The sequence below is a fragment of the Zeus faber genome (genome assembly GCF_960531495.2).
Source record: "Zeus faber genome assembly, chromosome: 4".
Classification (NCBI taxonomy): Eukaryota; Metazoa; Chordata; class Actinopteri; order Zeiformes; family Zeidae; genus Zeus; species Zeus faber.
Genome location: NC_137191.1, coordinates 36,898,317 through 36,918,316, shown reverse-complemented (window position 1 = coordinate 36,918,316; position 20,000 = coordinate 36,898,317). Strand labels below are relative to the sequence as shown.

The 20,000-nt window shown below is 47.3% G+C and overlaps 3 protein-coding genes across 3 annotated transcripts in view; 1 reads left to right on the top strand and 2 right to left on the bottom strand.

Moving 5' to 3' along the window:
- LOC307229592 (uncharacterized protein) overlaps positions 1 to 2,373 on the bottom strand; it is a gene marked incomplete at its 5' end in the record, with an annotated part of 22,692 nt that extends 20,319 nt beyond the window's left edge. The window contains one exon of the mRNA XM_079999592.1: positions 1,873 to 2,373. Coding sequence (XP_079855718.1) covers positions 1,873 to 2,373 — 501 coding nt within the window. The remainder of the gene's footprint in view (positions 1 to 1,872) is intronic.
- A 2,042-nt stretch (positions 2,374 to 4,415) lies between these two features.
- On the bottom strand, positions 4,416 to 9,607 carry LOC307229591 (opsin-5-like; the record flags this gene model as incomplete). The annotated part of the gene is made up of 6 exons (XM_079999591.1): positions 4,416 to 4,886; positions 5,815 to 6,038; positions 6,190 to 6,294; positions 7,698 to 7,797; positions 8,470 to 8,675; positions 9,487 to 9,607. 6 exons carry the CDS (start codon positions 9,605 to 9,607, stop codon positions 4,416 to 4,418), a joined length of 1,227 nt encoding a protein of 408 aa, XP_079855717.1.
- An 8,574-nt stretch (positions 9,608 to 18,181) lies between these two features.
- The window catches only part of dpy30 (dpy-30 histone methyltransferase complex regulatory subunit), a 2,486-nt gene continuing 667 nt past the window's right edge, over positions 18,182 to 20,000 (top strand). The window contains exons 1-4 of the mRNA XM_079999009.1: positions 18,182 to 18,223; positions 18,626 to 18,666; positions 18,759 to 18,806; positions 19,017 to 19,153. Coding sequence (XP_079855135.1) covers positions 18,214 to 18,223; positions 18,626 to 18,666; positions 18,759 to 18,806; positions 19,017 to 19,153 — 236 coding nt within the window. The 5' untranslated portion in view covers positions 18,182 to 18,213. The remainder of the gene's footprint in view (positions 18,224 to 18,625; positions 18,667 to 18,758; positions 18,807 to 19,016; positions 19,154 to 20,000) is intronic.

The window sequence follows — 20,000 nt, the reverse complement described above, 5'->3', positions numbered from 1 at the left end:
GGACAGATGTTTAAAATATATAACAGACAGAGTAGGACAGATGTTTAAAATATATAACAGACAGAGCAGGACAGATGTTTAAAGTATATAACACACAGAGCAGGACAGATGTTTAAAGTATATAACAGACAGAGCAGGACAGATGTTTAAAGTATATAACAGACAGAGCAGGACAGATGTTTAAAGTATATAACAGACAGAGCAGGACAGATGCTTAAAGTATATAACACACAGAGCAGGACAGATGTTTAAAGTATATAACAGACAGAGCAGGACAGATGTTTAAAGTATATAACAGACAGAGCAGGACAGATGTTTAAAGTATATAACAGACAGAGTAGGACAGATGTTTAAAGTATATAACACACAGAGCAGGACAGATGTTTAAAGTATATAACAGAGTAGGACAGATGTTTAAAGTATATAACAGACAGAGCAGGACAGATGTTTAAAGTATATAACAGACAGAGTAGGACAGATGTTTAAAGTATATAACAGACAGAGCAGGACAGATGTTTAAAGTATATAACAGACAGAGCAGGACAGATGTTTAAAGTATATAACACACAGAGCAGGACAGATGCTTAAAGTATATAACACACAGAGTAGGACAGATGTTTAAAGTATATAACAGACAGAGCAGGACAGATGTTTAAAGTATATAACACACAGAGCAGGACAGATGTTTAAAGTATATAACAGACAGAGCAGGACAGATGTTTAAAGTATATAACAGACAGAGCAGGACAGATGTTTAAAGTATATAACAGACAGAGTAGGACAGATGTTTAAAGTATATAACAGACAGAGCAGGACAGATGTTTAAAGTATATAACAGACAGAGTAGGACAGATGTTTAAAGTATATAACAGACAGAGTAGGACAGATGTTTAAAGTATATAACACACAGAGCAGGACAGATGTTTAAAGTATATAACAGACAGAGTAGGACAGATGTTTAAAGTATATAACAGACAGAGTAGGACAGATGTTTAAAGTATATAACAGACAGAGCAGGACAGATGTTTAAAGTATATAACACACAGAGCAGGACAGATGTTTAAAGTATATAACAGACAGAGCAGGACAGATGTTTAAAGTATATAACACACAGAGCAGGACAGATGTTTAAAGTATATAACACACAGAGCAGGACAGATGTTTAAAGTATATAACAGACAGAGCAGGACAGATGTTTAAAGTATATAACAGACAGAGCAGGACAGATGTTTAAAGTATATAACAGACAGAGCAGGACAGATGCTTAAAGTATATAACACACAGAGCAGGACAGATGTTTAAAGTATATAACAGACAGAGCAGGACAGATGTTTAAAGTATATAACACACAGAGCAGGACAGATGTTTAAAGTATATAACAGACAGAGCAGGACAGATGTTTAAAGTATATAACACACAGAGCAGGACAGATGTTTAAAGTATATAACACACAGAGCAGGACAGATGTTTAAAGTATATAACAGACAGAGCAGGACAGATGTTTAAAGTATATAACACACAGAGTAGGACAGATGTTTAAAGTATATAACAGACAGAGCAGGACAGATGTTTAAAGTATATAACAGACAGAGCAGGACAGATGTTTAAAGTATATAACAGACAGAGCAGGACAGATGTTTAAAGTATATAACAGACAGAGTAGGACAGATGTTTAAAGTATATAACAGACAGAGCAGGACAGATGTTTAAAGTATATAACACACAGAGCAGGACAGATGCTTAAAGTATATAACAGACAGAGCAGGACAGATGTTTAAAGTATATAACAGACAGAGCAGGACAGATGCTTCAATAAACACATTCAAGCTGTGCAGCCTCCAATATGAAACTAACTTCACTGTGATGCTCTACCTGAGGCCCGCGGCTCCTCTGAAGGTCCTCTGAAGATCCTTCAGGCTGGACCTCCGGGTTGCAGTGCCTTATTTCCTGAGAGTCCCCAGGATCCCCAGGACCCCCAGGATCCCCAGGATCCCCAGGACCCCCAGGATCCCCAGGATCCCCAGGACCCCCAGGATCCCCAGGATCCCCAGGATCCCCAGGATCCCCAGGAGCCCCAGGGTCCCCAGGGTCCCCATGGTCCCCAGGATCCCCATGGTCCTCAAGTCCCGGTCCTGGGCTGCAGATGGCGATCTTCTTGATGGATCTGGACGCGGTGGGAGATCCGGTCCAGGCTCGGTCCGGATCCTCTTCCTGCTGGACCGGACCCAGGAAGGAGGCAGAGCCAGAGCCAGACCCGGATCTGGACCTGGACCCGGACGCGCTGGGGTCCCCTGGGTCCTGGTGCCACTGGTCTGGCACCGACAGTTTGGTGCTGATGGTGAAAGGCTGGACCCTCCTCACCCCGTCAGCCATGATGGATCAGGAAGACACCAGGAGGAATAGAAGAGAGAGAGAGACAGAGAGAGAGACAGAGAGAGAGACAGAGAGAGAGACAGAGAGAGAGCAGAGGGAGAGACAGAGAGAGAGACAGAGAGAGAGCAGAGAGAGAGCAGAGAGAGAGACAAAGAGAGAGACAGAGAGAGAGACAGAGAGAGAGACAGAGAGAGAGACAGAGAGAGAGCAGAGAGAGAGACAGAGAGAGAGACAGAGAGAGAGACAGAGAGAGAGCAGAGAGAGAGACAGAGACAGAGACAGAGAGAGAGAGACAGAGAGGGAGACAGAGAGAGAGACAGAGAGAGAGAGACAGAGAGGGAGACAGAGAGAGAGACAGAGAGAGAGCAGAGCCTGCATCTAAACTGAGAGAGAAGAACACTTGTGGAAACACATCTGGAGAGAGAGAAGGTCTCATTAAAAGAGGTGATGTCATTCTTCCCTGTCAGTGACTCCATGAGACGATGGCTGCCAAAAGTTGCCACTCCCCCCCTCCTCCCTGTCTCTCTCTCTCTGTCTCTCTCTCTCTGTCTCTCTCTGTCTCTCTCTCTCTGTCTCTCTCTCTGTCTCTCTCTCTGTCTCTCCCTCTCTGTCTCTCCCTCTCTGTCTCTCTCTCTCTCTTTCTTTCTTCCTGCTCTGCAGAGGCAATGAGGTAATGCTCTTAAATGGAACAACAACTCTTATCACTCACCTCCCTCCTCCCTCCTCCCTCCTCCCTCCCTCCCTCCTCCTCCCCCCTCCTACCTCCCTCCCTCCATGTGTTGTGTATTTTCTGCTTGAATCAGGTGTTTTTTAGTTGGAATTTCCTTAAAAACATTATGAACTCCCACCGTTTGACTGGTTCTACTGCGGTTCTTATGGTTCTTCTATCATATATATACTATTATTTATTATTATTATATATATCATTTTATACATTATAATTATTATATATATACTGTTATATATTATATATATTATTGTTATAAATATAGTGTTATATATTTCAATATATACATAGTGTTATATATGATATATATATGAGGCAGCAGGTGAAGAGTCAGTTGTTGAAGTATAGACATGGGCGCGGTCAGGATCTGAGCCACTTTGACAAGGAGCACATTGTGATGCTGGACGACTGGGTCAGAGCATCTCCACAAGCACAGGTCTTGTGGCTGTTCCCTCTGTGCAGTGGTTACTACCAAAAGTGTCCAAGGAAGGACGAGCGCTGAACCGGCCACAGGGTCACGGGGCCCAAGGCTCATTGATGCACGAAAGTCAAAGGGCTTATAGATGACAAGATTGTCTACTGCTTGGTAGGCATTGAAATGCTCACTAAAATGGTGAAGCACAAGCTGGTTCACCAGGAAGGAGACAACAACACTGTCCATTAAAAGTATATTTTTTATTCTGCACAACACAGGCATTTATTTCATGTTTGATCTCGTTACAAATGGTCAGCCCCTGATTTCACCCAGTTTGTAGAGGAGATCTTTCAGAGCAGCAGCATGTGAAACGTCCGTCCATGTAACAAGACATCAGACTCGTCACTAAACAGAATCTCACTGCTGGTCTTTCACTTCAGAGTCTCAGGTTCTGGTTCTGGTTCTGATTTAAGTTCTAGTTCTGAGCAACATCTGCACAACTCAGTATAAAGAGTGAGAGGGTTCCAGAGGACCCGAAGCAAGACCAGGACCAGGACCAGGACCAGGACCAGGACCAGGACCACATCCAATGACTCTTTGTGGCCGAGACCGAGTCAAATAAATTCAGAGACGTTAAGGTGACGAGTCAGATTCAAAGCTTTGACTCCAGAACCGTGCGAGTCAAACTGAACCTGGGTGGACTTGGATTTATGCTTGATTTTCCTCTAAAAAATAAAAGTTGATCATAAATATTAAATGTAGGGACTCCAGCAGAGACCTGGCCGAGTCCGATGACGAGAGTCCTTCAGAATGTCCTCCCTACGTGCCAGAACCAAGTTCCTTCTCCTTGATCTCCAGTAATAGCCTCTTGATCAGGAGCAGAAAGTCTTCTACAAAGTTCTACAGTCTCTCGCACTCGACTAAGCCCTCTGGGGGTTTGGGTGTGGTCTGGATGTAGAACACCTCCTTGTTGGTGGGCGGAGGGGTGCAGGGCGGACTCCCCACCCTGTAGTCGGGATGGGGGGCCTGGTGCGGCGCCCCCCCCAGGACGTACTTCCTCTCGGTGGTGTTCAGCACCCCCTTGAGCCGGGGGCAAGGCCGGCCCGGGGTGTCGGCATTGGGCCTGAAGCGCTTGAGGCGCACGGCGTCCGTGGCCCGTCGGCCGCATGGCAGCAGCACCGCCACGTCCTTCCGGAACTTGGAGCTGAGGCCGAAGTAGATGAGCGGATTGTAGAAGGAGGCGGACTTGGCAAAGAGCCGCGCAAAGATACTTGTCAGGCTGGGGACGTGGAAGCCCCACGCCGACCAGACAGACACCACGGCATAAGGAGACCAGGCCAGGATGAAGGCCATGCAGATCACTATGGAGACCTGGAGGGGGGCAGAGCAGCTTAGGTTAGCAAACCGCTGCAGGCCGCTCAGAACAAAAGCTAATTCTGATGCTAATTTGTGTTTCACTACGTCTAACAAACTCATTTCTAGTTGTACATGCAGCAAAATGGGACCTGGACCTGGACCTGGACCTGGTTATTGCCAACTGTCTTCTTCTCCTGTACCTCGACACCGTAATCTCTGATCTGCTCTGAATTCTTGCTTCCCATGGTCATGTGTCTCAGTTTTGGGTTTCATGCTTTTGATGTTTGTCTTATCTTTTAATTCAATTTAGAGTCACTGCCCAAAGATTCAAACTGTGGGACTCTGCTGGTCCTGGTTCTGGTGCAGATACTGTCACTGCTACTACGGACAGATACACTTGGTGGGTACTTGCTTTGGATGAAGGTGACTCCCCCTGTACATTACTATTACTATAACTAGTACTCCATAAAATGTACTGTGTGTAAGTTGCTTTGGCTAAGAGTGTCATGATCTCCGCCTTCATCTACCTTCCCCTCCCCCTCCTTACCTGTCTCATTAATCCAACTCTATTCACCTGTGCACACAGCTGTTCCCGATCAGCAATCCAACCACTATATAAGCCTCTCTCACCATTCATCCATTGCCAGTTTGTCTTCGATGCTTGCACCAGACTCTCAGCGTTCTCCGGACTGATTCCCTGCTACCGACTCTGCCTCGCTCCGACCACGTACCCTGCCTGCCCCCCCGCCTGTCTTCTGTCTGCACTCCTCGTTATCGAACCTGCCTGTCCCCGACCACATATCCTGCCTGCTCCCTGCCTGTCTTCCTTCTGCTCTACAAATAAAAGACATTACCAAACATCCCTGCCTGTCTTTGTGCTGCAATTGGGTCCTAACCACACCCGTTACAAAGAGCAAACCGGTTAAATCTAAAGTTGACTCACAATGGTGACGTCCCTCTCGATCTTCCTCTGGCGGTCTGTCAGGTCGCCCTCAGCCGCCATGGCGTTCCCCCTCTTCACCGTGTTGATGATAGACACGTAGCAAAAGAGCATAAGCACCACCGGGACCAGAAAGCAGAAGACCACGATGCAGATGATGTAGGACCTGTGGACGGAGGAGTAGTTGGCCTTGGCCCAGTCGATCTCGCACGTCCCGTACCCTCGATCTGGACCAGCAGCGAGACACAACGTTTCAGATGAAGGAAATATGAAAGAAGAACTTCACGTCTAAAAAGCTCCCTCCATCTCACATGACCGATCTGAATCTGCTTGGACTGATTTGGACCTGATTGGACCACTGCAGAGCTGGGTTCCTACCGGTGTAACTCCCCCACCCAAGCAAGGGGGCACCAGACCAGAAGGTCGCCCCAGCCCAGATGATGACCAAGCAGGCACTGATGGAGGCGTTGGTGATGTGATGAGCTGGGAACAGGAAAGTGGAAACTGGTTTAAAAAAAACAAAAAACAGTTCCAAAGATTCTATCTGGTTTGACTTCTTCCATCATGCATCTGCTATTAGAAGGTATTACAAGCTATTAGATTATTTTAGACTGGTCATTAGATAGTTCTGGACTGGTTACCAGTCCAGAACTATCTAATGACACTTTAAGAACCATCAAATAACCAGTTCAGAATCATATAATAAGTAAAGAACCATCAGTTCTTGACTGGTTATTAGGTGATTCCGGACTGGTTATTAAATGGTTCTTGAATGATTATTAGATGGTTCTTGACTGGTTATTAGATGGTTCTTGAATGATTATTAGATGGTTCTTGACTGGTTATTAGATGGTTCTGCATAGGCTATTAGATTTTTCTGGGCTAGTTATTAGATGATTCTGGACTGGTTATAAGATGGTTCTTGACTGGTTATTAGAGGGTTCTGTACTGCTATTAGATGGTTCTGGACTGGTTATTAGATGTTCTGCATTGGTTGTTAGATGGTTTCTGACTGGTTATTAGATGATTCTGGACTGGTTACCAGTCAAGAACTATCTAATGACACTTCAAGAACCATCAAATAACCAGTCCAGAATCATATAATAACAAGTAAAGAACCACCATTTCTTGATTGGTTATTAGGTGATTCCGGACTGGTTATTAAATGGTTCTTGACTGGTCATTAGATGGTTCCTACTGGTTATTAGATGATTGTGGACTGGTTATTAGATGGTTCTTGAGTGGTTATTAGATGGTTCTTGACTGGTTGTTAGATGGTTCTAGACTGGTTATTAGATGGTTCTGGGCTGGTTATTAGATGGTTCTGCACTGGTTATTAGTTGGTTGTTGACTGGTTATTGGATGGTTCTGGAACCGTTATTATATGCTTCTGGACTGGTTATTAGATTATTCTGGACTGGTTATTAGATGGTTCTGGACTGGTTATTTGATGGTTCTGGACTGGTTATTAGATGGTTCTTGAGTGGTTATTTGATGGTTCTGGACTGGTCATTAGATGGTTCTTGACTGGTTATTAGATGATTCTGGCCTGGTTATTAGGTGGTTCTTGACTGTTTATTAGATGATTCTGGCCTGGTTATTAGATGGTTCTTGACCGTTTACTAGATGGTTCTTGACTTGTTATTAGAAGGTTCTGGACTAGTTATTAGATGATTCTGGACTGGTTATTAGATGGCGCTTGGGTGGTTATTTGATGGTTCTGGACTGGTTATTAGATTATTCTGGACTGGATATTAGATGGTTCTGGACTGATCATTAGATGGTACTTGACCAGTTAGTAGATGGTTCTTGACTGGTCATTCGATGGTTCTGGGCTAGTTATAAGATGATTCTGGATTCATTATTAGATGGTTCTGGACTCGTACAGCTGCTGGGATGACAGCCCTTGATGTAGCGCGTGACGCTGATGACCGTTAGAGTGTTGATGCTGCTCAGCCCGAAGACCAACGTGAAAAAACCATCAACCTGTAGGAACAACAACAGCAGAGGGTCACCATGGAAACCAAGAGTCACCGCAAAGCCCTCTGTGATAAAGGTCTGGAGCTGAAATCCAAGGAAATCTGGACAGAAAAGCACAATGGTAGTTGATCTCAGTTCACCTGTTCTTGCAGTTTTGGTGCCTTTTAGCAAGGCAGTGAGATGATGCAGCCTGGTCTCCTGGTTTGAGGTGCGACGTGTCTAATGTTTTTATATGAGCGACCACATCAGGTCCATTACGCTGAAGGACTAAACCACTTCATTTTCATAATCTGGTAATTAGCACAATCTGGTAGTTAGCATAATTTCGTCATTAGTCAAATTCTCTGTATACGTGGCGGTGAGATGCTTCCTGCTCCATTCTGCTCACAGGTGATGTTCTGAGATGTATTCTGATGTACCGTGTTGTCCTGTGATGTACTGTGATGTTCTGTGTTGTACTAGGATGTACTGTTATTTTATTTCATTTGTATTTTTGTACAGGAGACAGTGGTTTAAATAAATCAGATCGTTTTTGGAGTTCTAGCTCCTTCTTGGAGTTCTCTGTAGAGGAAGCTCTTAATGTCCTGACAGGAAGTAAAGAGGAACCTGGTGGTTCAAAGACCCAGAGCAGACAGAGCAGTGCCCTTCAGCAAGGCACCGCGCCCCCAGAGCGTCTACCTGGCAGGTCCAGATGGAGGAGATGAGGTAGCCATTGTCCTTGAAGATGTTGAAGATCTCGATGATGCCTCTGGAGTATCCGAACACGGAGATGCTGGCGTCCGACACGGCCAGGTTGAGGGTCAGGTAGTCAGAGGGCTGCAGCCACGCCCGCTGGCGGAACAGGACGAAGAGCACGATGCTGTTCCCAAACCAGGACAACCACCCTGAGGAGACACCACCAGACCTCCATCCATCTATCTGTCTATCTATCTATGTGTCTATCTATCTATCTATCTATCTATCTATCTATCTATCTATCTATCTATCTATCTATCTATCTATCTGTCTGTCTGTCTGTCTGTCTGTCTGTCTGTCTGTCTGTCTGTCTGTCTGTCTGTCTGTCAGCCTATCTGTCTGTCTGTCTGTCTGTCTGTCTGTGTCTGTCTATCTGTCTATCTGTCAGCCTGTCTGTCTATCCTTGATCATTGTCTCTTCGATCTCTTTTACTCTTGTTTTGAACTTGGAGTCAATTCGACCTGAAACTGAATCAACTGAAGGATTAACCTGCAACACTTAGGCACAAACACCCGCACAGCACCACAGTACTACTACAGTACAACCACAGTACCACCACAGTACTACTACAGTACTGCCACAGTACTACTACAGAAATACCACAGTACTACCACAGTACTACTACAGTACTACTACAGCACTACTACATTACTTCTACAGCACTACTACATTACTACCACAATACTACTACAGTACTACCATAGTACTACCACAGCACTACCACAGTACTAGTACAGTAATACCACAGAACTACTACAGAACTACTACAGTACTATCACAGTACTACTACAGTACTATCACAGTACTACTACAGTACTTCCACAGTACTTCCACAGGACCACCACAGTACCACTACAGTACTACCACAGCACCACTACAGTACTACCAAGTACTACTACAGCACTACCACAGTACTACTACAGTACGACCACATCTATTGCCTCCTCTCCTCTCACTCACCCAGCAGCAGCAGGTAGACCCCGATGATGTTCTCTCCCTGCTGGGACAGTGGGGGGTCCCGGGTCAGGCCGGAGCTGTGGTTTCTCCAGGGGAGGCCGGACAAGTCGCTGGACAGAGACATGGTCCGGGATGCAGAGCCCTCTCAAGCCGCCTTGAAGGAGGACGGAGCTCAGGCTGGACCTCCAATCCCCTGAAGATATAAATATATCTGGACGCTCCTCAGCCAAGAACCGCTAATCTGCATGAGGAGCCTGAGGAGCAGGTGGAGCTTAATCCTGAGGAACCAGGACCAGAAGTCATCATTCATTCATTCAACACTATCATTCATCAGTAGTGCATGAAAAATACTAATAAAGGACTTTGTTTTAAGGATTTAAGTGAAAGTCACTCATTATAAACTACTTGAGTAAAAGTCTCAAGTATCTGGTATTAAAGGTACTTCAGTATCAAAAGTCAAAGTAAACACAGTGGAGAAAAAACAACAAAGTTATTATTTTGCTTTGAGCTTAGTTTTTGTTTTGTCTGATTTAATTCTGGTTGCCAATTTTTCCGTATTTTCCAGTAAAACACAAGAGGCACTTCATTGGGTTAGATGCATCTTTCACTCTCACACAATAAAACGTTTGTTGTAAACATGGCCCCGGGCGTTGGCCTCCATCAGTGGTAGCGGGTGCAGGCGGAGCAGCGTCGCTGCTGGAGGCGGGCGTGGCTGTGGGCGCGGCTCTCCGACACGTCCGCTCTAGCTGTCTCACTGGGACAGACCTGTACTTGTTCGGTAAAGACAACAACACGACGACAAACCCAGCCCCAAAAGCTCAGACCTGGCAACCCTGAGCAGCGCTCAGCTTGCTGCTGATGTCACCCTCCATTCACTCACGTTCACTTTGTGAGAACTGGCTTCACTAACATCATCGACCAGTTTTCCTCTGGTTTCATTCACTAGGAAATGTCTGGAAGTCAAAGTAAAAGTCCACAGAGATATATTAACGGAAGTAAAGTACAGATACTCCCCAAAAATACTTTAATACAGTTACAAAGTATTTTTACTGTTACTTTACACCACTGTATGTAACGATATTATATATGTATATAAACGGGTTGGGGATGCATGGGCGGCACTGCGGGTTGGGTGCCCCCTGGTGCTTTGGGTGGAGCTCTGGGGGGGTGTGGTGTCTGTTTGGCCTCTGAGTTGGTGTCCGCGTCTCCCGGTGATTAAAAAAGAGGCTTTGCAGGTTGAGAGTTTGAACTCTGGATTAACGCTCATGCACCCTGTGGTGCACGGAGCTGCTGACGGCACAGGGTGACCTACGACCAGGACCCCAGACCCCCGCAGACCCCCAGTACACCCAGTACCGGAGTTTTTAAATCTCGTTGTCATGGTTATATCTCTAACTTTCTGCTCATTCTCTCTGCTCTCTCGGCTATTTGTATGTACAGATATGTGCAGTAAAGTGCATGTGAATAAAGTGAGTATGGAGATATACAGTACAGTATACAACAGTACTACACAGAAATACAGTAACAGCCAAAAGAACAGCAATACAGTACAGTATGCAGTAACCCAGAGTATACAGTAACAGTGATACAGTATACAGTACAGTATGCAGTAACCCAGAACAGTGATACAGTATGTAGTACAGTATGCAGTAACAGTGATACAGTATTCAGTACAGTATGTAGTAACCCAGAACAGTGATACAGTATGCAGTACAGTATACAGTAACAGTGATACAGTATGCAGTACAGTATGTAGTAACCCAGAACAGTGATACAGTATGCATTACAGTATGCTACAAACAGTACAGTGATACAGTATGCATTACAGTATGCTACAAACAGTACAGTGATACAGTATGCAGTACAGAATGCTACATACAGAACAGTGATACAGCATACAGTTCAGTATGCAGTAACCCAGTACAGTAATACAGTATGCAGTAACCCAGTATAGTAATACAGTATGCAGTACAGTAAGCAGTTACCCAGTATAGTGATACAGCATACAGCATGCAGTACAGTATGCAGTGCAGTATGCAGAAGAACAATCTTTAATCGTCACACAGCACCACACTACAACACACACACACATGCTTTGGGTGGTGCTGGTGAAATGGTTCCTCTGCATTGAACCATCCTGGCTTGTGCTTCCTCCGGGGCCACAGCCAGGAGCAGGGGGCAGCGTACGTGGACGAGTGTCCATCGCTGGTCAGACCATGATGGGTGCATGTTTTGGGTGGGGGTCCATACTGACGTTAGGTGGAGGAAACCCCATGTGAGCACGGGGAGAACATGCAAACTCCACCCAGAAAGGCTCCTGTTTGGGAGATAACCCACCGGAGCACGGTGCCAACAGCGCCCCAGGCGGGAATCGAACCCAGGACCTTCTTGCTGTGACGCAAGTAACCCAGTACAGTGATACAGTATGCAGTACAGTATGCTACATACAGTACAGTAAGGCAGTGAGGACCCCTGGTGAGGTCAGCGTTGACAGTTCTTATGTCTTGATGTAGAAACTCTGTCTCAGTCTCTGTTCTCGTTGTGTGGCTGTGGAGGCTCCTGCTCCACCACAGCAGCTGGAACAGTGCGTTGTGGTGGTGGTGGTGAGGATCCTCCATGACGCTGCAGCTCTGCTACTACACCTCCTGGTGTATAAGTCCTGCAGGGAGGGGAGGGTGGTGGCAGTGGTACGTTGGGCTGAAGGCACCACCCTCTGCAGGGCCCTCCTGTCCTGAGCAGTACAGTACAAAGCAGGCAGTGATGGTGCCTGTCAGGATGCTCTCCACTGCTCCACAGTAGAAGGACTTGAGGATCCTCACCGAGACCCTGAGTTTCCTCAGCTGCCTGAGGTGGTAAAGACGCTGCCTCGCCTTTCTCACCAGAGTGTCTGTTTGTAAAGTCCATGTTAAGTCCTCTGTGATGTGGACTCCCAGGTACTTGAAGCTGCTCACCCTGTCCACAGAAGTCCCATTAATCACCAAGGGCGCGTGCGTCCTCGGTTGTAGTCCTCTCCTAAAGTTCACAATCAGCTCCTTAGCTTTGCTGACGTTCAGGTGGAGGCTGTTGTCCTGGCCCCAGAGTGACAGGTCAGCCACCTCCTGGCGGTAGGCCTTCTCATCCTCATCGGTGATCAGGCCGCCATGACGGTGTCGTCAGCAAACTTGATGATGGTGTTGGAGCTGGACCTGGCCACACAGTCATGTGTGTACAGGGAGCACAGTAGGGGGCTGAGGACGCAGCCCTGGGGGGATCCTGTGTTCAGGGTGAGGGAGCTGGACATGTACTTCCCCACCCTAACCCCACCCTAACCACCTGGGGCCGGGCTGTGAGGAAGTCCAGGATCCAGGCACACAGTGGAGTGTAAAGTTCTAGCTCCTGCAGCTTGACAGTCAGTCTGGTGGGACTATGGTGTTGAAAGCTGAACTGTAGTTGATGAACAGCATCTCACGTCGGCCCCTTCCTGCCATCCAGGTGTGTGAGCGTGGAGTGCAGTACCTGGGAGACCACGTCGTCCGTGAATCTGTAAATGAGGAGCACCTGTGCAGGCTGCCGCTAACGGGCGGCGCCGCGTCACAATCCAACAAAACGCCACTTGGGTGGGGTGTGGCAGGCACAACTACATACAGGGGGCAGCCAGGAGCAGTGGGCGTCTAAATTGGACAGCGTCCGGGGACCAATGGACCCGGTGGTGGGTCCACGTCGTGGTCAGGGACAGGACAGGAAGTGTTGTGCATGTTTTTATTTAGGTCCTTTTTTGTATTGGAGGGAAACAATATAAATAAATAGGTGAATAGATAAAAGTAAATAAATAAATAGATTAAAAAAAATTAATAAAAATAAATAAAACTGATAAATACATTAAAAATAAATAAATAAATATACATTTATAAAAAAAACTAATAGATTATAGATAGATAACAATGAAAAAAAAAAAAAAATGAATATACATTTAAAAATATAAATGAATAGATACGAATAAATCAATGAATCAATGAATAAATACGTAGAAACACACTCGTTACAACATCTTCACTGAACGAAAACAGAACGAGGAAACATTGAAAAAAACTATTTACAAAATATATATTTCATGACTTTTGCCGTCGTTGCGGCGCTGACCCCAGTGCAGGCATGTGGTGTGTTGTGGTGTGTTGTGGTGTGTTGTGATGTGGTGTGGTGTGTTGTGGTGTGTTGTGGTGTGTTGTGATGTGGTGTGTTGTGTTGTGGTGTGTTGTGTTGTGATGTGGTGGGTTGTGTTGTGGTGTGTTGTGTTGTGTTGTGGTGTGGTGTGTTGTTTTGTGGTGTGTTGTGTTGTGTTGTGTTGTGGTGTGGTGTGTTGTGTTGTGTTGTGTTGTGGTGTGGTGTGGTGTGGTGTGTTGTGTTGTGGTGTGTTGTGTTGTGTTGTGTTGTGTTGTGGTGTGTTGTGTTGTGTTGTGTTGTGGTGTGGTGTGTTGTGTTGTGGTGTGTTGTGGTGTGGTGTGGTGTGGTGTGTTGTGGTGTGGTGTGATGTGGTGTGTTGTGTTGTGGTGTGTTGTGGTGTGTTGTGTTGTGTTGTGTTGTGGTGTGTTGTGTTGTGGTGTGTTGTGTTGTGTTGTGTTGTGTTGTGGTGTGTTGTGGTGTGTTGTGTTGTGTTGTGGTGTGGTGTGGTGTGGTGTGTTGTGTTGTGTTGTGGTGTGTTGTGGTGTGTTGTGGTGTGTTGTGATGTGGTGTGGTGTGTTGTGGTGTGTTGTGGTGTGGTGTGTTGTGTTGTGGTGTGTTGTGTTGTGGTGTGGTGTGTTGTGGTGTGTTGTGTTGTGTTGTGTTGTGGTGTGTTGTGTTGTGGTGTGTTGTGTTGTGTTGTGGTGTGGTGTGTTGTGTTGTGGTGTGGTGTGGTGTGGTGTGTTGTGTTGTGTTGTGGTGTGGTGTGTTGTGGTGTGGTGTGTTGTGGTGTGGTGTGGTGTGGTGTGGTGTGTTGTGTTGTGTTGTGTTGTGGTGTGTTGTGTCGTGTCGTGTCGTGGTGTGTTGTGTTGTGGTGTGGTGTGTTGTGTTGTGGTGTGTTGTGTTGTGGTGTGTTGTGTTGTGGTGTGGTGTGTTGTGTTGTGGTGTGTTGTGGTGTGGTGTGGTGTGTTGTGTTGTGTGTTGTGGTGTGGTGTGGTGTGGTGTGTTGTGGTGTGTTGTGGTGTGGTGTGGTGTGGTGTGGTGTGGTGTGTTGTGGTGTGTTGTGGTGTGGTGTGGTGTGTTGTGGTGTGTTGTGTTGTGGTGTGGTGTGTTGTGGTGTGATGTGGTGTGTTGTGTTGTGTTGTGGTGTGTTGTGTTGTGTTGTGTTGTGGTGTGGTGTGTTGTGTTGTGTTGTGGTGTGGTGTGTTGTGGTGTGTTGTGTTGTGGTGTGTTGTGTTGTGGTGTGGTGTGTTGTGTTGTGTTGTGGTGTGTTGTGTTGTGTTGTGTTGTGGTGTGTTGTGGTGTGGTGTGTTGTGTTGTGTTGTGGTGTGTTGTGGTGTGGTGTGGTGTGGTGTGTTGTGGTGTGTTGTGTTGTGGTGTGTTGTGGTGTGGTGTGGTGTGGTGTGGTGTGGTGTGTTGTGGTGTGGTGTGTTGTGATGTGGTGTGGTGTGGTGTGGTGTGTTGTGTTGTGGTGTGGTGTGTTGTGGTGTGGTGTGGTGTGTTGTGTTGTGGTGTGTTGTGGTGTGTTGTGGTGTGGTGTGGTGTGTTGTGTTGTGGTGTGTTGTGGTGTGGTGTGGTGTGTTGTGGTGTGGTGTGTTGTGGTGTGGTGTGGTGTGGTGTGTTGTGGTGTGGTGTGGTGTGGTGTGGTGTGTTGTGGTGTGTTGTGATGTGGTGTGGTGTGTTGTGGTGTGTTGTGTTGTGGTGTGGTGTGTTGTGTTGTGTTGTGTTGTGTTGTGTTGTGTTGTGGTGTGGTGTGGTGTGTTGTGGTGTGTTGTGTTGTGGTGTGTTGTGGTGTGGTGTGGTGTGGTGTGGTGTGGTGTGGTGTGGTGTGTTGTGGTGTGGTGTGGTGTGGTGTGGTGTGTTGTGGTGTGTTGTGTTGTGGTGTGGTGTGTTGTGGTGTGGTGTGGTGTGTTGTGTTGTGGTGTGTTGTGGTGTGTTGTGTTGTGGTGTGTTGTGTTGTGGTGTGGTGTGGTGTGGTGTGGTGTGTTGTGGTGTGGTGTGGTGGGGTGTGTTGTGGTGTGTTGTGGTGTGGTGTGTTGTGGTGTGGTGTGGTGTGGTGTGGTGTGTTGTGGTGTGGTGTGGTGTGTTGTGGTGTGTTGTGGTGTGGTGTGGTGTGGTGTGTTGTGGTGTGTTGTGGTGTGGTGTGGTGTGGTGTGGTGTGGTGTGTTGTGGTGTGTTGTGTTGTGGTGTGTTGTGTTGTGTTGTGTTGTGTTGTGTTGTGGTGTGGTGTGGTGTGGTGTGTTGTGGTGTGGTGTGGTGTGGTGTGGTGTGGTGTGGTGTGTTGTGGTGTGTTGTGGTGTGGTGTGGTGTGGTGTGTTGTGTTGTGGTGTGTTGTGTTGTGTTGTGGTGTGTTGTGGTGTGGTGTGGTGTGTTGTGGTGTGGTGTGGTGTGGTGTGGTGTGGTGTGGTGTGTTGTGGTGTGTTGTGATGTGGTGTGGTGTGGTGTGGTGTGGTGTGGTGTGGTGTGGTGTGTTGTGATGTGGTGTGGTGTGGTGTGGTGTGGTGTGGTGTGTTGTGGTGTGTTGTGGTGTGTTGTGATGTGGTGTGGTGTGGTGTGTTGTGGTGTGTTGTGGTGTGTTGTGATGTGGTGTGGTGTGGTGTGGTGTGTTGTGGTGTGTTGTGGTGTGGTGTGGTGTGGTGTGGTGTGGTGTGTTGTGGTGTGTTGTGATGTGGTGTGGTGTGGTGTGGTGTGTTGTGGTGTGTTGTGGTGTGTTGTGATGTGGTGTGGTGTGGTGTGGTGTGGTGTGGTGTGTTGTGGTGTGGTGTGGTGTGGTGTGGTGTGGTGTGGTGTGTTGTGGTGTGTTGTGGTGTGGTGTGGTGTGGTGTGTTGTGGTGTGTTGTGGTGTGGTGTGGTGTGGTGTGGTGTGTTGTGATGTGGTGTGGTGTGGTGTGGTGTGGTGTGTTGTGGTGTGTTGTGATGTGGTGTGGTGTGGTGTGGTGTGGTGTGTTGTGGTGTGTTGTGATGTGGTGTGGTGTGGTGTGGTGTGTTGTGGTGTGTTGTGGTGTGTTGTGATGTGGTGTGGTGTGGTGTGGTGTGGTGTGGTGTGTTGTGGTGTGGTGTGGTGTGGTGTGGTGTGGTGTGGTGTGTTGTGGTGTGTTGTGGTGTGGTGTGGTGTGGTGTGTTGTGGTGTGTTGTGGTGTGGTGTGGTGTGGTGTGGTGTGTTGTGATGTGGTGTGGTGTGGTGTGGTGTGGTGTGTTGTGGTGTGTTGTGATGTGGTGTGGTGTGGTGTGGTGTGGTGTGGTGTGTTGTGGTGTGTTGTGATGTGGTGTGGTGTGGTGTGGTGTGGTGTGGTGTGTTGTGGTGTGGTGTGGTGTGGTGTGGTGTGGTGTGGTGTGTTGTGGTGTGTTGTGGTGTGTTGTGATGTGGTGTGGTGTGGTGTGGTGTGTTGTGGTGTGTTGTGGTGTGGTGTGGTGTGGTGTGGTGTGTTGTGGTGTGTTGTGATGTGGTGTGGTGTGGTGTGGTGTGGTGTGGTGTGTTGTGGTGTGTTGTGGTGTGTTGTGATGTGGTGTGGTGTGGTGTGGTGTGTTGTGGTGTGTTGTGGTGTGGTGTGGTGTGGTGTGGTGTGTTGTGGTGTGTTGTGATGTGGTGTGGTGTGGTGTGGTGTGGTGTGGTGTGTTGTGGTGTGGTGTGTTGTGGTGTGTTGTGATGTGGTGTGGTGTGGTGTGGTGTGCTGGGTGACAAATAAAGACTGTTTCTTCTTCTTCTTCTTCTTCTTCTTCTGTTTCTTCTTTTTCTGTTTCTTCTTCTTCTTCTGCTTCTGTTTCTTCTTCTTCTTCTTCTTCTTCTTCTTCTGTTTCTTCTGTTTCTTCTTCTTCTTCTGTTTCTTCTTCTTCTGTTTCTTCTTCTGTTTCTTCTTCTGTTTCTTCTATTTCTTCTTCTTCTGTTTCTTCTTCTTCTGCTTCTTCTTCTGTTTCTTCTTCTTCTTCTGTTTCTTCTTCGTCTGCTTCTTCTTCTTCTTCTGTTTCTTCTGTTTCTTCTTCTTCTTCTGTTTCTTCTTCTGTTTCTTCTTCTTCTGTTTCCTCTTCTTCTTCTGTTTCTTCTATTTCTTCTTCTTCTTTTCTTCTTTTGTTTCTTCTTATTCTGTTTCTTCTTCTTCTGCTTCTTCTTCTTCTGTTTCTTCTGCTTCTTCTTCTTCTGTTTCTTCTGTTTCTTCTTCTGTTTCTTCTTTTCTTCTTCTTCTGTTTCTTCTTATTCTGTTTCTTCTTCTTCTGTTTCTTCTTCTTCTTCTTCTTTTCTACTGCTCCTGGCTGTGGCCCCGGAGGAAGGACAAGCCAGGATGGTTAAATGCAGAGGAACCATTTCACTGGCACCATCCAAAGCATGTGCATGTGTGTGTGTGACAAATAAAGACTGTTTCTTCTTCTTCTTTCTTCTTCTTCTTCTGTTTCTTCTTCTTCTGTTTCTTCTTCTTCTTTTCTTCTCCCAGTGGCGCTCGGCGGCGTGGGGCCTCAATGACGTCACTAGTTTTGAGTCCTTCACGTTTCGTCATCCTGACAGCGGGGGGCGCTGCGGCGGGGCGACGTCAAGACAACGCTCCCAACCACTTCCGCCCATGACGTCACAGCGCGCTCTGCGTGAACCTAACAACAAACATGGCGGACGGTGAGTGCACGACGCTTCCTTTTGTTTGGAGCCGGCGCCGCTCGTCGCACTTGAGTTTTCAATGTGAAAAGATGCTTCTGCTGCGGTTGATGCAGTAGACGACCAAACACAAAAATCAGCTTTTCCTTCCGACACACGAACACAAACGCCGGGAAGCGCGGCACTCTGCGGCCGGAGGGGTCCTGCCACCTCTCGGCTGCGTCTCGTCTAAATGAGTCGTTAGCGTCGGTCACGCTCCTGCCTCACGGACCCGGCGCCGTGTGGCCCAGGCCGCTTCCGTTCATCCCGGTGCCTCCCGCTTCTCTTTGAATGTGCTATATGGTTAACCCGCCCCGCCCCGTGTCCGGCTGTGGTTAGTGTTTGAGGTCCGGTGTTGATGTTCGGTGACTGTGTGTGTTGCAGACCACACGGAGGCAGAGCAGTCCATGGAGGGACACACCCCGGTGAGTGAACGCCGATCCACCGCCTAGCATTAGCATTAGCATGTCTCCTGGGGAAGCGATGGGTGTTGAAAAGCCTGGTGTTGATCCTGTAGGTGGCTGAGAACCCGCACGCTGAGTACGGTCTGACGGAGAACATCCAGGTATGGAGCCATGCAAACATGTTCAGTTAGGGGTACCGCAGTACTCCCCCGGGTGTACCGCAGTACTCCCCCGGGTGTACCGCAGTTCTCCCTCGGGTGTACCGCAGTACTCCCCCCGGGTGTACCGCAGTTCTCCCTCGGGTGTACCGCAGTTCTCCCTCGGGTGTACCGCAGTACTCTGTCTCAGCGTTCCAACCCGTGTCCCCTCAGCGCATCGTGGAGAACGAGAAGTCCGGCGCAGAGAAGAAGCAGAAGGTGGACCTGCAGGCGCTGCCCACACGGGCTTACCTGGACCAGACGGTGGTCCCCATCCTGCTGCAGGGGCTGTCGGTGCTCGCGAAGGAGAGGTGCCACTATGTTACTTCTATGTTACTTCTATGTTATATATTCATATACTGTGTGTGTATTTATCTATCTCGATCAGCAACAAGAATAACATTGATCATCTGGTTCAAATGGCACCTGTCAAGGGGTGGGATATATATTTATTATAATACAGTATATGCTGTTATATATTATTAATAATTATGCTGTTATATATATATGTATATATATATAGTTATAGTGTTATTTATTATTATATGAGGCAGCAAGTGAAGAGTCAGTTGTTGAAGTATAGAAATGGACGTGGTCAGGATCTGAGCCACTTTGACAAGGAGCACATTGTGATGCTGGACGACTGGGTCAGAGCATCTCCACAAGCACAGGTCTTGTGGCTGTTCCCGCTGTGCAGTGGTTACTACCAAAAGTGTCCAAGGAAGGACGAGCGCTGAACCGGCCACAGGGTCACGGGGCCCAAGGCTCATTGATGCACGTGGGGAGTCTGAAGAACTAGTGCAGCACAAAGTGTTGAAACAGTGAATGTTGCTCTGATAGAAAGGTGTAGAACACACAGTGCATGGCAGCTTGCTGCGTATGGGGGTGGTAGCTCAGGAGGTAGAGCTGGTCATCTAGTAATCTAAAGGCTGCTGGTTGGATCCCAGGCTCCTCCTGCTAGCATGCTGTAGTGTCCTTGAGCAAGACACTTAACTCCTAATTGCTCCTGATGGCTGCGTCCGTCAGTGTTTGAAAAATTGTAAGTTGCTTTGGAAAAAAGCGTCCGCTAAATGCAATGTAATGTAAATGTAATGTATGGGAGCTCACCGTGTCCATGCTGACCCCTGTCCACCCCTGAAAGCACCTACAATGGACACG